A 17,944-nucleotide genomic window follows, 5' to 3' on the forward strand; every position below is an offset into this window, starting at 1 on the left:
GTTGGATTTCAGAGCAAGATCTTTCCCACAGCAAGAGGGTTCTGTTCGCTCTCGTGAGGCCGTTCCTTATTCCTCGTTTTAAGAATGCACGGCGTTGTCTTATTACTAGCTTTAATTCTAACTGCTCACAGTGTAAACAGCAATCCCTTATTAAAACGGATGATGGAGATGATTCACGGAGACGCCAAACAGAATGAACCGACGCAAGAACCAAGAGTCGAGATTTTAAATGTGGATGAGTTCAGACACCACGACTATGAAGAGATGACCTGGTTTCTTAAGTACTTTGCGAAGAAATATCCGGAGATTACAAGGCTGTATTCCATCGGATACAGCGTGCAGAACCGAAAGTTGTGGGTTATGGAGATTTCAGACAATCCTGGAATACATGAGCCGGGCGAACCAGAGGTTAAGTATATTGGTAACATTCACGGCAATGAGGCATTGGGAAGGGAGCTGTTATTACAGCTTGTCAAATACCTTTGCGAGAACTACGAAATTGATTCGACGGTGAGGAAACTCGTAACGACAACAGGAATTCATATTCTACCAAGTATGAATCCAGATGGTTATGAGATGGCGTCTGTTCGAGGAAAAGGGAACAAACTGATTGGGAAGACGAATGCGCATCGAGTTGACTTGAACCGGAATTTTCCGGATCAGTTTTTTCCGAGTACCACAGGTCCGCCGCAATCAGAGGTGAAAGCGGTGATGGATTGGATCAAAGAATATCCATTTGTGTTATCAGCGAGCTTGCACAGTGGCGCTTTAGTAGCGCTCTATCCGTATGATGATTCACCTTCGGGACAGAGTCTCTACAGTGCTACACCAGATGATGATGTGTTCAGGCGACTGGCAAAAACATATTCACAGGTATGGCATAGCTAGTACACAAAATATTGTTGTAGGAGTCCAAGGCATCGAAACAGGTACTTTCAAAGGCAAACAAAATTTACGAGACATGGGACCAGTTTCTCGGGATTTCCGAAAACTTGTCGGGCCCGAAAAGTCGTACACGAAACTGTCAATCGCTTGTTTTGGTAAGCCGATATTTCAAGATGTTTTAAAAAGACAAGAATTAAGTAAAATGATTGTGAAAGTTAAAGAATTTAACCACTCCGTTCGTAAGATACAGAGGGAATTATGACACCAGCCAAGAAAAGTCCTGAAAAGTTTCGGGACGGTGCACATGACCACAATTAACTAGCGCATGACTCGCGTGCAACACTAGGACTCGCCAAGTCGCATCTTCTGTGATTTGTTTTAGCCTGGGAGCTTTCGCAGCAGCCGGCGAGAATCATGCGAGAGGAGAAATAGCCGAGAGAAGATTGGGCAGGTAGAGGGGCTCACATGACCTTCGCTGGGATGGAAAACTGGAGAGCCTGAATAGTCACGGACTATGACGGGTGCAATTCTCCACGCGTGACCCTCCCGCTATCGACGAAATCTGTCAAGGCAGATCTTAATAACATGATTCTTTTGGTATATACTAAAAGAGGGGATAGCGATAAAGGCGCGCTCTGATTGACTATTCAAACTCCGAATATCCTTTGTTATTAAATTCTCAACCTCGGATAATGCAATTTTCGTGCTCTGATTGGTTCACTCAATCTCGGTTATCAGCTCATATACCTTATTTTGACCTTATATGGTATATGATTGCACTTAGCGTTGCTAAACTAAAATTTTTTACGTCAGAAAGCGAAATTTTCCTGGTTCCTGGTCTAAAGCAAAAAAAAAAAAAAAAAACGTTTTTGTGGAAAGTTTGGATGCATTTCGAAGCTTAGAAGTACCCGAAAAGGTAAGAAATATTTTTGTAATGAGCCTGTGTCTGTCTGAGCACTAGGTATTACACAACATCGCATCTTCATCAAGTTTTTTCGATTCGCTGGGATTTTCTCCCTTTTTTCGCTCGTGTTTTGTACTTCCAAACTTTTGGAGTTCAGGGAATTTAATAAAACAATTATTCCATTCGCGCTTATTGGATATGAGACTGGTTATAGCCAACTCGGCGCTACGCGCCTCGTTGGCTATTTACCATCTCATATCCAACGCGCGCTCATGGAATCATTGTTAACTATTCACCTTCGACCAACTCGCGCGGGATTTGCGCCCGAAAATATTGTAATCGTTGCTGAGCTTAAATCACCTTTTTGTGGAATGTTTTCTTACCGTTTTAGTATAACCCACTGTCGAAGCAGAATTTCCTTCGATCCTCATTCCTACAAATTGGCAAATAATCGAGCACAGGCGCCCTGTTGAGCACTATTTTTCTCTCTTACCAACATGCATCCTGCATTTATGCTTACTTTATAACTAAAACATCGCGCAAGGCGGCCAGAATTCAATAGTATTGTCTTTATGTTTGACTCGCGAACAAGTTGATTTATCTTCGAAAACTCGCGATTCGCGGCTATAACAAGGTTCGAATCTCGCATGACCTTGCCATTTCACTGCACACAGCTATTAGTGAGGTAAATCAAGGCATCCGGGAGCTTATCATCTGAGGTCATTGTTGGTAATCGGTAATCGTGCTTTTAATTTAATACATTTTTCTGACGGATTTTGCGTCATACACTGTTTTCCGTGATATAAAATGACACAGGCGTAATTCGTCAGTACGAATTAAATGGTCGTGGGTAAAAACGGTCATTATTGCCTTATTTGACTCTGGAGGCATAGCCAGTCGTAACAGCGTTGGCTTTGCATGTGGTTGCGCAGGCTGACCAGTGGCCGGTTTTGTCTAGGAGACTAGAAGCAACCATATAGGCATGGTTATTTATGGTTGCTATTTCCCGCATAAATTTAAAAGTTAATTTATGCACATGTGACGTAATCAGAGACACCGGATATTGATTGGCTAAGTTGACAAAAGGGACGGCTACAGAAACAGCATCACCAGAAAGCAAGAATATTATTGGCTTACAGAGGACAACTGGTCGTGCTGCACGTGCAGCACGCATTTTAGTACATTTCTTTGCTGCACTCTGCAAACAAACGATGTGAAATAATTAAATTAGGGTTTGAAGACAACATCAGCGGGCAGCAGTTTTCTTCTCATTCACCTATTCTTCAAAACCGTCAGGATCAATACAGTTACAGGAAATGTCGCCCGTATTGTACCCGGAGAACATGACGGAATTAATAAAAAGTGAAATTCTTTAAATTCAATTTTATAGTGCAAAATTATATTTTGAATGAAGTCTTCGTTGCCGCAGCCGTCATCGTTTCGTCGTTTCTACCAAACTCCCTATGGCATGAGGACAAGAGAAGCCGTTCTTCAGGGGAAACAGAAAAGATACACCTGATTGCCTCCTGCAAGGTGGTGTTAGTTCTTAGCATGTGATATTTCGCTTGTGTTGTTTCTTTTCAGTAATAGATGGTCAAACTGCAGCGTGCCCGGAATTATGCAGCGAGACTTTGTATAAATATTGGCAAATATTCTTCTGCGATACCTGTACCTCATTTGCTTCATTGGCTGCTAGTACCATCGCGTATTAGTTTTAAAAAAAGTTATTTTAACTTTAAAGGAATTTCATGTATTAGTGAATCATGGCCTCATGCTTAGAGTGCAGTCGACTCCGGATCGAGTGGTCCGCGTTCGGGTCCTGGCCGGGAACATTGCGTTGTGTTCTTGGGCAAGACACTTTACTCTCACGGTGCCTCTCTCCACCCAGATGTATAAATGGGTACCAGCGAAAATGCTGGGGGTAACCCTGCAATGGACTAGCATCCCATCCAGGTGGGATTATTAATACTCCTAGTCGCCTCATGCTACAGAAACCTCAGATAAACGCCGGCCTGATGGGCCTCTCTAGGCTCGTAACAGAGACTTCACATCTTTTACCTTATATTACAGAATTAATTACTGTTAAGTCTTAGTCTCTGAAAATCTCACATGCCATTTGAAGGGAAAACACCTCCCACCCTTTGCCCTTTGCGCCACATTTTTGCTTTAGCTTCTCCATGCTTATGGAATAGTTTGCCCACCAAATTGCACATCATTAATCATTGTTGTTTTTAAACTTGAGTGAGTTGAAGAGCTCCTTTTTCAGGAAGCTTTTATTTAATTTTACCATATACTTTCTTAATTATACTTATTATTAAGTCCTCTTGTTAAAGCGCAATAGAAGTTATTAAATTATTATTAGTATTATTACTTTGTGCACTGGCTAATCCTATACCGATATACTTCTTAAGGGAGCGAGTCATAGCCTATGACCAGAGGACCTTTAGAGTTTACCTCCTTACTTTAGAAATCTAATAGTTTCCTCAAAATCCTTGTTGTGCCTAGTTATGTAGTTTTTTTGTTACACCTGTACGGTTTTCACGTTCGACATCCTTACAATTTCTCTGTTAAGCTCGTCATTTCTTATTCTTCTTCTTCTTCTTCTTCTTCTTCTTCTTCTTATTATTATTATTATTGTTATAATTATTACAGGCTTAATAGCTAAGTGACCTCCATTATGAACAATATTTGTAACTTATTTTACTTCTTTACTGCAAATCATTGTTCTACAGGTCCACCCCATAATGCACTTGGCCAATCCGAAGTGGAACTGTACCGACCTTAAGGAAGAGCACTTCATAGATGGCATCACGAATGGTGCCAGTTGGTCTAGTCTTTCGGGAGGCATGCAGGACTACAACTACGTTCATTCGAACTGCTTTGAAATAACTCTGGAACTCGGCTGTGATCGGTTTCCTAAAGACAGCGACTTGAATAAATATTGGAATGATAATAGGAAGGCTCTGGTAGAACTCTTGCAACAGGTATGGCTTGTTTTTTTATGGCTCGACTCAGTACTCGTTCTATCATTGGCAAAGCAAATTTGTTAATTTAAAAATGTTCAGAAGTGTAACACGATGATGAAATGGTGATAACGATGATGATGATGATGATGAAGTTAAAGGTGACAGTGCGGCCCAGTGGTTAGGACGCTTGCCCTGAGATCCCGAGTTCCCAGGTTCAAGACCCGTTCTTACTACTCGTTGAATTTGTTCCTTGTAGTCCCTGGTTCAACTTCCCAGCTGCACTTGTAAATAGCCAACTAGTGGTTTGCCTCCGGCCAGTTGGGATTCTTAACAGTTGTTTTTGAATGTTCTGTTCTGTCATGTTTGTGTTTCATTGGCCCTAAAAAGCCCCTATGGGGAGTGGTCAATTCATTGTGTATTGTATTGTATTGTATTGTAATGTATTGTAAAGTCAATGAAAAGGGGATGAATATTTATCAGTCGCGGGAAGTGATAAACTTATGGACTACTTTTTTCAGACCAGCCACGCCCTTAATCCATTGACTCTTGAATCGCCCCCATTGATGAGCAAAATCATCTGGCATTATACACTTAGAGTAAAATCTATTAAGTCTCCACTTCTAGGAGTCAATGGGTTAAAGGTCGGTTTATTTACAAATAATGGCAGCAGATTCACTAGCAACCTTTGTGGCTTCCTTAATGGTGTTGACAAAAAAATCCTCCTTACAAGAAGGGATTCCTCTCCACTAACTAAAACATTCACTAAGAGCAGATAGTTTGGGGGAAATATTGTGTGTGTGGATGGTGAGTTGAGGGGAAACCATAGACAAAAATTATGGTAGCATGGTTACAATGAGGGAAAGGAAATTGCAAGGCAATTTCCCTACCTCAAGTTGGGGTTAACAAATAAACCAAACTGTGTGTGAAAATAAAAACTTTTAATTAATGTCGAAAACAATCAGGAGTACAAGATTATTAGTAGGGAGGAACTTTCTATGACAAAGTAGAAAGAAAAAGAAAAGTAAATAAATAAATTAATAAAACATACAAAATAAAAAAAATTAATTAATAAAAATAGATTAACCAAAACCAAAAGGTTAAAAGGAGAATTCTTTGTAGTATTGAAATATTTTAGTGGATGTAGAGGTTGTTGTGATTCAACAAGGCAGCTGAACAAAATGCTATCGCTTCCCTTGTCACCAAGGTTCTCGCACGCCTGATGACGCATGGTCCGTTGACAATAGTCACTAGCGTCAGTTGTTTAGGCGTCTGTACTCATTCATTTATCTTACCATTACACTGTTGAAACTTACTATGGGTTACTGCTCGTAGATCCACAATACTTAGAAAATGTTACGGACTATTTTACATCTATTCGTAACTTCTCGTAATCAAGGTGCATTATGGCGTCAGCGGATTCGTCAAAAACACCAAAGGGGAGCTTCTTTCTGATGCAACCATTAGCGTCGCTGATCGCCGGCATGACGTCACTTCCGCAAAGGACGGAGATTACTGGCGATTGCTCGTTCCAGGTTCCTATGAAATCACGGCCACGGCAAATAATTACCAACCTCAAACGCACCTCATTGAGTTACGTGCATCAGAAGGGAAAATATTAAATTTTACACTCAAACCAAACCAGGAGGATGAAACACAATTGTCATTTGCGGTAAACGAAGACGAATTGTTGGATAGGGTTATGGTAAGTAGCATCTGCCTAGTTACAAACAACTACTTTTTGATGCACACTTATGTGTGGTTGGTCAAATCCGGGCTCAGGTTGAATCCGTTTTTATCAAGAGTGAATTAGATAAAAGTGTTGATCTATCACTTTGCGGCCTTGCTCTAGCACAGTCACAAATGGGTTTATTTGTTTTCACATACACTTTGCGCGCGAAACAAACAAAGGGCCGCCAATTTTAAGCAATCAGATGAAGCGATGTCACGCGTGACTGGTTCTGTCATGTTTTTTCAGGGACATAACAACTGATATTCGCGGGAACAGGTATTCTAAAAATAGACTCATTTGTTACTTTGCTGAGGAGCCCACCCATGCCATAACAACACTCCTATCTAATACAGTCTTGGTTTTTATCTAGGTTATATTTGCGATCCTCATTTTACCTAGGTTGACAATGCACTCTACTCAGTTTAAAGCAGCTATCAATCCCCCAAAAAGGATTGGAAACACCTATAGCTTCCTCGAGCTCTGTTTTACGGATCTTCTCAATTTTTCGTATCGTCCTATCGGTTTCTGTATTCATAGAGTTATACATTCAGTCTCACCATTATAACTTAGTAAGGGAACCAAGAACTGTACTATGAACTTACCAGTACTGAAACTCGGACCTTCCCGATAGATAGTCTCGTATCTTCACCACTACGTTACAACGACGAGCATGCTCAACCCAGCACAAATCTTTTCATTATTTACTTTTCTATAATAAATTGGTATCCATGTATAATAACCAAAGGTAATCCTAAACTGAAGCTAACTTTTCTCTAGCCTTAACTGAGGCTTCACAAAAGTTACTTGAATTCATCAGAGTGCGTATTCAACCTAGGTAAAATAACGATCACGCGCTTGATATCCATAACCGCAGTCCATATCACGGTTGGTCAATAGTGCTAAAAAAATATGTACATTGTCGGGCTAGTCCGGCTATAAAATGGACTAGTCTGTTAAAACAAGGAAAGGAAAAAATATGACTTTCATATTCTGTGAAATTCAGTATAAGGGAAAGGAAACTTGGACGCTGCAAGTTTTGCGCTTCTCACTAGGGAGTTTAAAACGACGACCGCTACGGCAACGACAACGCCAAAAAGCGGAAATATTATTGGTTAAAAGGGGAAAAAAAAGGTGGTGCTGCGCGTGCAGCACGCATCATTGTAAACACTTCTCTCCCGTACTCGTCAAAACAACAATGTAAAATGACCAATTTTCGGGTTTTGACGCCAACGTTGACAAACAACAGTGAATCTCTCCTTCTCCCTCTTTGCTTCAAAACCATACGTACCAATCTGGTATATATTGTACAACAAACAAGATGAAAACATCGTGAAACACTTAGGACAGCTCAAACTAATACCGTCGTTTTCATCTAAGCGTGGACACACGACGGGAAAACATGTTCTTTGAAGTTTAAGTTTGGCAGCCGTTAACATTAGCAAACTTTTGCGTACGATACTTTAACTGAACGAATTTGTAGTATACTTTATCAGATCAGGGTCAATTTCTTAGAAAAAGTCTTTTATATCCAGTCTTGCTGCTATTCTAGGAAAACTTGCATAAATATCCCTAAAACTTCGAAGGATTGAATAGAAAACTTGTCATATTTGCAATCAGTTACAGCATGTTTTCCTCGTGACGTGTCCACGCTTAGGTGAAAACGACGGTAGTTTGAAGCGACATTTTTGTCGCCGTAGCCGTCGTGGTTTCTTAAACTCCCCACTGAGGGCAAAGGCGACGACGACGACAGATATGCAAACGCATCCAAAAATGCAACTTAGCCTTATTATAACAGTTTTTTCACATCGTCCGGCACGGAAAGTGTGTACCAACATTCCAGGAATAAAATTATCATGAACAAGGGATCATCAAGGTCCTTATGAACGTAACCTCGTTCCCAGGACCTCTCCCTTGACCTTTGGGCTGGAGCCAACAGTTCGGTATGAACGGTGTGGAAGTTTAGAAAAAAAATAGACTGATCAATCGTCGGGTGCCTACGTTCTCCACATAACCTCAAATTTGGTTAATTCATTCCGTTGTCGGGATGAAAACGGCAAAGAAATTAAAAAAAAGCGTAAAACGTACGTGCAAGACGTGCATAATTATCATTTTTGCTGATAAACCCATTGCCTCGTTGCGTGCTCCGCTCGTGCGAGCTTGTGAAATTGAATGTGCGATTTCTCAGTTATCAGCTGATATATCGAATCGTCGCGGCAAGTACTGCCAGGCTTTTGAAGTTAAGGCGAGAAACGAATTTTCTGAGAAACCAAACGATCAGAACTTATTAAATTAAATAAAGCAACTATTTCCCTCGCGCTTATTGGATATGAGATTGGTTATGGCCAACTGGGCACTCAAGCCTCCTGGGCTATAAACACAGGATACATCCCACAGGTCAGGGTACATGTCACTGTGCTATAGACAAATAAACAACACGAAAAGTGTCTCCTCCTAGCCCTAATAAGTCTCCAAAAATGTTGTTTCAAGTCTAAGGGAAACGTTTGGCTTTGTTGTTCATCACTGGAGCAGAGACTCCTAGACTTGACCTGTGGAATGTGACCTGTGTTTTAGACCCGCCTTTTCACATCCAACAAGTAAGAGTGAAACAAGTGCTTAGAGCGGTTTTCAAATGAGTGTCATAAAACCAAAAACAAAGTAATTACTTTTGCCAATCAAAAAGGACGGAGACAATCCAGTAAACCAATGAAAACTCGAAGTAATTGCATGAAGCCGACACAAAGAGCGGGAAAATGTGCACGCACGAGCCACGATTGGTTTTGGTTTCACTTCTGATTGGTTGAAAAAATGGCGCGAGAACTTTGAACCAATCACTGAACGAAGTAATGCAAAACCAATGTAATTCGCTAATTACTTTCGACACTTATTTAAAAAACGCCCTAATTAATGAAGGCTTAATTGTTTTATATGGTATAGGCCGGAGGCTATTTAACTGACACTGTTGATCCAAGGGAACACATTGCCAAAGCAACTCACAACGATAGAGAGGAGCAACCGGAGGAAAAACATCAGCTCTACACAGGAATGACAGACAAGTAAGTCGCTAATTGTTCCCAGAGCGGTTTTCAAATGAGTGTCGTAAGACCAAAACCAAAGTAATTACTTTGGCCAATCAAAAGGGACGGAGACAGTCCGTTGAACCAATCAAAAATGTGCACGCGCGAGCCACGATTGGTTCAAGTTTGGTTTCACTTCTGATTGGTTGAAAAAATGGCGCGAGAACTTTGAACCAATCACTGAGTGAAGTAATCATAAACCAAAGCAATTCGCTAATTACTTTCGACACTCAATTGAAAACCGCTCTAAACAGTAAGCGTCTCATTTAGTTCGTCTCAATATGGGTAAGTGCCCTAAAAATAAAGCTGGTACGTGAGGCCGGGATTCAGAGTGACAATAGACCTTGGTTACCGGGCCTTTAAATGAACCTGAGGCTGGAGATGACGTTGTTATGATACAGACCTCACTGCTTTTCTTATGTTAATGATGTTGTTCTCATGCTAATTAGTTTGAATTTACGTAAGAAAAGCAATGAGGTTTCTATCAAAGCGAAGTCAACTCTACACTCAATTTTATTCATAGGCCAGGTAACTAAGCACACAACTGTAAAGTGGACTATAGATGGTTTTCACGTGACGTCACAGCAGCCACGTTGGTGCACAGAACAATAGAGAAAAAAGTCTTTTGGGAATTTGACTCTGTTGTTATGCAAAACATGAGTCATTATACGCTATTGTTTTGCGCACCAACATGGCCGTCTCATCACGTGATTAAAAACCATCTATAGAGAATAAAAGGTTTACATTTCTGCGCACGCGCTGTCATCAGAACTTCAAATTTGGTGATTCGCGTTGTTGTTATGCAAACTACCAAATGCGCTAAAATTCAATTTTGCTGCACGTGCAGCACGATTATTTTTCCTCTACTAACCAATGAAATTATTGCTTTGTGGAGTGGTCGTTGCCGATGCCGTCGCCGTTTCTTAATTTCCTTTAATTTAAACTCTTGTTCTTAGGCCATCGTAACTTGATTAAGAAAATAACACAAACAGCGGTGATAAACATTGTATTCCAACGCATTTTTTTAGAGAATAAAGCCTTCCCTTAATGTCAATGTTAGTAGTGAGAAGTTATTGCTGTTTTAGCTATTACTCCTCATTATGTCTAGACACGTACTGCTGCAGATCATTTTTCTCAGTCTAGGTTCCAGACCCCTAATGTTTACGATATAAGCTCGCTGTCTCGGATTATCAGCCGATAATCACCTCAACGGACAAAATGGCTGCCAGTAGTCGTTTTACCACTGTAAGTGAAGATGATTTCGCGTTGAAATGTTTTTTTTTCTATTTTTTGAAATAATCACCTGTGTATTACTACTGAGCCTGAGGCGAATAATTGTTAAATAGTTTTCAAAAATTGTAACGGTCACTTTTGAAAATGTATGTTGACTAGCATACGAAACGCAAAGTTTTATAAAAAATCGTTGGAATACAATGTTTATCACCGCTGTTTGTGTCATTTCCTTAATTTAATTATGTGGAGGACGCGAGTGGTGACGTTCAAGTTTTATCTTTTCCTGGCAATTCATTCAAATTCGGTTATTTCTCGAACAAATATCCTACTTCCAGGGTAATGGGCTTCTGCTTAAATCTGCGGAAGACAAGGAATATTTAATTGCTTAGTGATAAGACTGATCATGACTTACCCGGCTATGTGGTTGTCCTTGTGGCACTATCTTGATAAAGAAAAGTACGAAAATACCAGGAGCTCATCAAGGAAAGCCTCTATCTCCATTCATTCCTTGACTACCGTTATTATTATTATCTTGTTTTCGCACATTGGATTTCCAATGGAACTTCAGTACTCAAGGAAGCTTGGTGACAAGTCTCCTCAAACTTCTAGGACCTTCCTAAGAATCCTTGCCGTGTTCAGAATAACACTTTTCTGAAGTTCGTCTATCTTGGTCTCTATACCAATATTTATTATTATTATAATTATAATAATTATTATTATTCCTTTTTTTTTTTTTGAATTTTTTTTTTTCCGGGGGGGGGGGGGGGGGGGGGAACGGAGAGGAAACAGGTTTTTCCCGCGAAGCTACTGATCTATGGCAAAAAATTCCTGAAGATGTTAAAAACATACCCTCTTCAAGATTTAAAACAAAATAAAAGCACTTCTTGTTGTTGAACCAGCACTAATCGTTTACTTATAATTTAAAGATTATAGTCATCTTTGCTTCTATTTTCATTTTATTATTTCTTCATTATTTCCCTAAACTACAGAAAAAAAATCAACTCGATATGGCTAGGGACTAACTCGAAAGCCTACCAGTTTATTTATCTCTTAGACTCAAGTATTTAATCAATTAATTTTGCAGTTATGATTATTTTATCTATTTATTTGTTTGTATCATCTAAGTTGTACATTAACTATGAACTGAGCAAACAAAATTCTATTCTGTTCTAAAAAAAAAAAAAGCAGCATCCCATTTCCCTTGACGCTGAGATAGCTCTGTTTTGATTGGCTTTTACAGCAGTGGGTGTGTTGAATCTCCCAAGGGAGGAGTGCTATAAATAAATCTACTCTGAAAAGGGTTGACTAATGGGCCAAGTATGGAAGATAGAAGGTCCCCTTGATGAGTTCCTGAAAATAGTCATGTCCAAATTGTACGCCAGTGTGTGGTTAGTTCTTTTCTGTGTTTTGAGAAAGATGCTATGGACTGATCTCTATTTCTGAACTCCTCTTTTCAAGGACCAGGATTTCTCTTGAAGATCAGTTACTTGAAGACGAAAATTCTCGAGAAGACGGATCAACTGTGGGGATCAAAGTTGACGAAATGTCAGGTGAGGGAGGAGAGAGTGGGGAAAGCAATGCATCTCCCGACAAGCGCGAAATAGTGTCCAAACCTTCCGCGGTCCAGAAAACGGAGAAAATGAAGCCGAAAGCAGATGTGCTAGGCGACAAAACTAAAACGCCATCTGGTTTGAAATCAAATCCGCACAATGCTGTCGAAAAGAAACCACCGCAAGTCGCTAAGAAGGTTATCCCCGCCAAGCCGCCTCCAACAGACAAACGGTTCGCCAAATTGATTGGCTCGACCGTGGCCTGCCGCCTTTCCGGGAAAAAGTCCTTGATAACCGGAAGTCTGAGATGGGTGGGGCACTTGCCACAAATGCCAGCTGATGACCCTCATCTTATAGCAGGTGTCGAGTTGTCAGCTGATAATAAACTGGGTACGGATGGCACCTACAGAGGCGTCCGTTACTTCAACAGTTCTCCGAAACGAGGCTACTTTTTCCGACTGAAGGACTGCAAAGCCGTCAAGCATTAAATAACGTAGCGGTAACTATAGAGATTCATGCTAGTTACATTTTTTTTTTCATATATGAAAGCGTAAGACTCTGAGACTTATTTAATTCGTCTTGTACCTGAGGAAGCCTGGTTTGGACAGCTAAAAGAAAGTAACAAAGGGGCGATTTTCATTCACCAAAAATAACGGATTTTAAATTTCCCAATTCGGTTTGCTAAAGAGAACAATTCATTTCTGTTTCACAAACTCGAGTCATCCTGTTTGGTGTACTTGAAGCTTGGCACCAATCAGAAGATTCACGTGATATCCGGCATTAGTATAATAGAGTATTTTCGAAGTCCGCGAATCACGAACTTCCGGTTTTCTGCGCATTCTCAGTAATTTGAAACAATAGGGTCGTCGACGATGACAACATTAAATCATTACCGCGACTGCGCGTATTTTCGGCTGTGGCCAGAATCCTTGTTCTAGCACGCTCTTTGAAGCTGACCAAAAGAAAAGCGCACTCTGGGAAAGAGAATGCCCCTATACCAGGACGTCCGGTGCGTAACAATGTGAAATCACCAAATTTGAGGTTTTGATGACAACGTGAGCATACTGATGGGAATCATTTCTTTTAACCTGTGTAGCGGGTGGTGTTGTTTGCGCGAGAGGCAAAGTAACGAGCCTCGAAGTCGCGCGGAGAATGGGGAGGGGCGCTGTGAATTCTCCGCGCGCAACACGATCTCTTCTCGGAACTAACAACTATCGTTAATTCGTAATTTGCTTTGAGTTTATTGTTATCGTTAATTTAGGACACCATGTCCCAGGACTTGTGGTAGCAGAGAAAATAAGGAAATAAAAAATCAAATCCCACGTGACTGACGGCAGAGGAAAGTGAACAGTTAGTTGGAACAAGTGAATATGAAGAGAGCGAATTCCCCATACTTGGCCTTATTCCGATGAAAGTTATATGAGATCTATTTTTAGTCCCGCATCACACTTCGTGGTTATTTCAAAGACGACACCTTATTAGCCAGTTGGTTTGCAAGTGGACCGCGCTGTCATGGTAACAACAGATAAAAATAACCTTTTGCAGCACGGGCGCGATCTAAAAATAGATTTCAAATAATTACCATGGGACACAGGGATTCGCTCTCTTACCTCGTACTCTTGGATCAAGACAATCACCCAAGAGTAATATTTACCCAAATTGGCCTGGTCTCAATCTCAATCTCAGTCTCAATGTTGTAACCAATTCACACCCTTTAGGAATAAAACACTTTTTGTTCCAAATATTTCCATATCATTTAAATGTTCATTGAATCTTAAGCCCGGGAGATTTGAATTGGGTACAGCATTGAGTTAGCGGATTTGGTCTATTAATTGTTCATTTTCCCGCGAATCATCGTTTAATAATAGACGCTGATGGGGACAAACCTGGTACCAGATTCTTACTCTTGGGTAATATGGACTCTTGTTTGAATGGAATTTTAAAACTTAAGTCCTCACGAGGATACGTTTCGCGAAAACGACAATAAATAGAGTTTCTCATCCCTACACTGAATTTTATTTCTTCATATTACCTAAACGAATTAAAAAAATATAGTGTCTGAGCATTTTGAATACGTTTAGTCGAGCAAAAAGACACATGCTAAGCCGGAGGAAGCAGGGACAAGCTCCTTCATGTGACCAGCACAGCGGAAGTTGCTTGCAAAATGGATCTTATTTCTTTTTTGTAGCAGTAACAGTTTGAACAAGTTTTCTCCCGAGTGTTGGTGCAAGTAGAGAAAAAAGTGTTGAAAAAACTCGCTGGTTTGGTATTTACTGATAAATCTTAGGTAATGTGCGAGCTGGCTGATCGGGCAATTCTGCTGACAGTATTCTGTATAAAAGATTCAAAGTATCACCAAGCTTCACCAAGAGGTGTGCTTTCCCGCTTTCTTCCGAAGGTACATTCATGTGTGTGGCTTGGCTTTCGGCAGGTTATAAATTGAACTATTCAAAAAAGGCCTTAAAGTTCCTCGACACAGTTCTAGCTAGAGGCATGTATTAAATATCGGCATCATTTCGTCCCCCGATTCAAACCAGCTGAATTTCCGGGGATTATTCAGGTAAAACCTCGCCTCTAAAAAAGTGCAACGAGTTGCCACTTCTAGTCGTTCATATATACCACCTGAAACGCATCACCTAAACTAAAAAATCTTTCGTCTACATTATTTATCTCCCCACCGAAAGGAAACATGTTTTACCATTGTTCCCTCAAAATTTCGCTTTTTATCTGCCAGCAAGACGCTTAAAGTTGTCAAAGCTGGCTGTAATTTGGACCCACGAAGGAGCTGCTTTCGATTTTACGTCACAAACTGCTTTGCATTGCAAAAAATAGACCCATGCCTTTCGCATCACGGCCATAGGTCCAAATTGCTGCTACTGAGATCTGTCAAGTTTACGTAGATTACAAGGCACAGAAAAAGCGAAATTCTTGGTAACAATGCTGACATATGTTTCCTTTGGATGGGGAGATTAATATTAGGAACGAAAAATATTTGAGTTTAGGTGCACTTTAAAATTATGAGCATAAAAAGCTTAACGGTTTATTGCAGAGCTCAGTTCAACTTTCTTTGTTCATATGAGAAGTCTTTTTGTGAAAACAGCGCTTTACATGGCCTACACACTGTCAGCTTTTCCAATCTGCCTGCATTGTCAGAAAGCCATGGAGTGCTTTCGTGGATTGGCTCCGAGTCCAACATCAATATGATGATTATTTAAAACGTCTTTCTTTAAGGAGCCCCGAGATTTTCTTTTAAATCTCGTAAAACAACTTCAACAGACAAAATATCAAATTTCCTTCAATCTCAAATGGAGAAACAAAATCCAACAACATCCGTTTTGTACAACTCACACTGTTGCCATGTGCACATTCTCTCAGCAAATATCGTTCGCTGAATCCTCTCATATTCAATTAAAACCTCGCCATGCAGTTATCATCTCGAATTCCGAGACGAGCCATTGAATACAAAATCTCTTTCGGTTTGGTGGCGCTGACGCACAGGGGGTGGGTGGGTATTGGTAGGACAGGAGATTTCTCTCGTATTGTGTATCCGCATCATGGCAGCGGCTATCTTTTGGCACAATGTTTTGTTTCAAGTTTAGACTTGGTCGTCCGGATGAGCGGGAGAAGACTGAGACCTCAGCCGCTGTAAGTCAATCAGCAGGTCGAAGTTTTCAACAGTCGTTTCCACGTATCCCACAAAGCCCCTGATCGAGCCTCTAATCGGTCCAACGATTTGTTCACCTGCAAACAGACCAAAGAACAGCATTTAATGAGGAAAACAAAAGACTCTGCATTTACACGTTGATGCCCAAACCGGCCTAAACCGGCCAGGGAACCCCTGAGTGCCAATGGGTTAATCACTCACTGAAATATATCTTATATCTTCTCTTCTTACATCTTTCTCTTTCTTTACCCTCGGATTTTAGAGTAGCTTGGTGTAGCCATTAATTAACCTTTTGACGTCCAAACTGGCCGTTAAAGTAGTTATATTCGCTTCTGCATATCCAAAACGCGAAAGTAACAAATCATTTGTCCAAAGGAAACCTTTTAAGGACAAAACGGCAACTTCTGTTTCTTAAGTCCTGCTCAGTTTGAACACTGTTATGAAGGTTGGATGAAATGGCTATAGTCATGGAAAAGATTAAAAACGTGACCTTACAAGTGCGTTGACCGTGCCGAAGCTGTCAAAACACGCTAAGGGGATTGTCGATCACATGATGACTTTCACAACTTTATATCATTCACGAGCTAACCAAGCAGCCAAAAATGACTGGTCGAAATTGGATCACGATGTTGGACTGGACGGAAGCCATGTTTTGGAATATCTGACTCAAACACTTCTCATTTGTGGAAAAGTAATCGTGTCGAAAGTAATTAGCAAATTGCTTTGGTTTTGCATTACTTCACTCAGTGATTAGTTCAAAGTTCTCGCGCCACTTTTTCAACCAATCGTGGCTCGCGCGTGCACATTTTCCCGCGCTTTGTGTCGGCTACGTGTAATTACTTCGAGTTTTGATTGGTTTACCGGATTGTCTCCGTCCTTTTTGATTGGCCAAAGTAATTACTTTGGTTTTGGTTTTACGACACTCGATTGAAACTCGCTCTAACAACGAGAAATCAAATCAAATTTGAGGTTTCGCAACAACTAGAGCATTCAAATGTGAACCAATCATTTTTACTCAGAAATAGCTCGAACCAGTTTATTTTTAGGATACTTCGTCCCTACTCTACAAGGAATAATCGCGAAAGACTTACGACAGTGCAAAGTTATATTCCGTCGACGTCGACGTCGCCGTCGTACATTAGGGAACTTTCGAAACGACGACGCCGACGGCAACGACGACGCTACAAAACAATAGGTCTAGTGAGCAAAAACAATGGTTCTGCACGCTCTGCCCGTGCGTTATACATTTTGGTACATTTCTTTGCCGTCATCTCCTAAATGACGACGTGAAATGACCAAATTCAAGGTTTTGTGGAGGACGTTAGCACATGACGATGAATTTTCAGTTCTCTCTCTACGCTTCCAACCCACTCGTACCAGTTTAATTCCTCAACAGTTACTACACATTTTTAACGCGAAACGACATGAAATAGTTTCGCAGCGATATAAATAACGCGAACTCGTATTTTTAAATAAAGTCCTCGTAGCCGTCGTCGTCCTCGTTTCGTAAGCTCCCTAACGTTAAGTCGCTATTGTCAACTGAGCGAATCGATGTGCGATTATCTGCGATTACGTCACAGTTGGATATTTCAGCCCTTGAATTTACACGGGAAAGAGTACAATAGGACTATCTGGGTCTAAGGAGACAATCACTTTAATTGAGATACCAGTCATAAGCTTCTCGACTGGATCAATATTTCTTAATTAAAAGACAAAGAAACAACATGCATTTCCCATTATTAACGACTGCCCGATGTCATTTCAATGCTTCAGAATGGGACTTGACTGGTGTTTTCTTCTTTGCGATTAGTTTCCGTCACAACTCATGGCACAGACATGAAATTAACTCCAGTTCGATTTTGAGCCTTTGAAATATTAACTCAAGGATAGCTCATAACAAACTTTACTACACTTCAGCGTTCACACTCACCAAATGGAA

General features: G+C 40.6%; 2 protein-coding genes across 3 annotated transcripts in view; one reads left to right on the plus strand and one right to left on the minus strand.

Annotated features, from left to right (window-relative positions):
• The first annotated feature begins 49 nt into the window (after positions 1-49).
• LOC137972986 (carboxypeptidase D-like) lies at positions 50-14,206 on the plus strand. The gene is made up of 5 exons (XM_068819686.1): positions 50-873; positions 4,522-4,773; positions 6,152-6,457; positions 9,419-9,537; positions 12,250-14,206. Exons 1-5 carry the CDS (start codon positions 85-87, stop codon positions 12,827-12,829), a joined length of 2,046 nt encoding a protein of 681 aa, XP_068675787.1. The 5' UTR covers positions 50-84; the 3' UTR covers positions 12,830-14,206.
• Positions 14,207-14,334: 128 nt separating this feature from the next.
• LOC137972985 (uncharacterized) overlaps positions 14,335-17,944 on the minus strand; it is a 47,120-nt gene continuing 43,510 nt past the window's right edge. For both annotated transcript variants that reach the window (XM_068819684.1, XM_068819685.1), the window contains exons 20-21: positions 17,936-17,944; positions 14,335-16,082 (exon numbers count right to left, since the gene is read on the minus strand). The exon at positions 17,936-17,944 is cut by the window's right edge and continues 610 nt beyond it. In XM_068819684.1, coding sequence (XP_068675785.1) covers positions 15,937-16,082; positions 17,936-17,944 — 155 coding nt within the window. In that variant the 3' untranslated portion in view covers positions 14,335-15,936. The remainder of the gene's footprint in view (positions 16,083-17,935) is intronic.

This window comes from Montipora foliosa, chromosome 10, assembly GCF_036669935.1.
Source record: "Montipora foliosa isolate CH-2021 chromosome 10, ASM3666993v2, whole genome shotgun sequence".
Taxonomy (NCBI): domain Eukaryota; kingdom Metazoa; phylum Cnidaria; class Anthozoa; order Scleractinia; family Acroporidae; genus Montipora; species Montipora foliosa.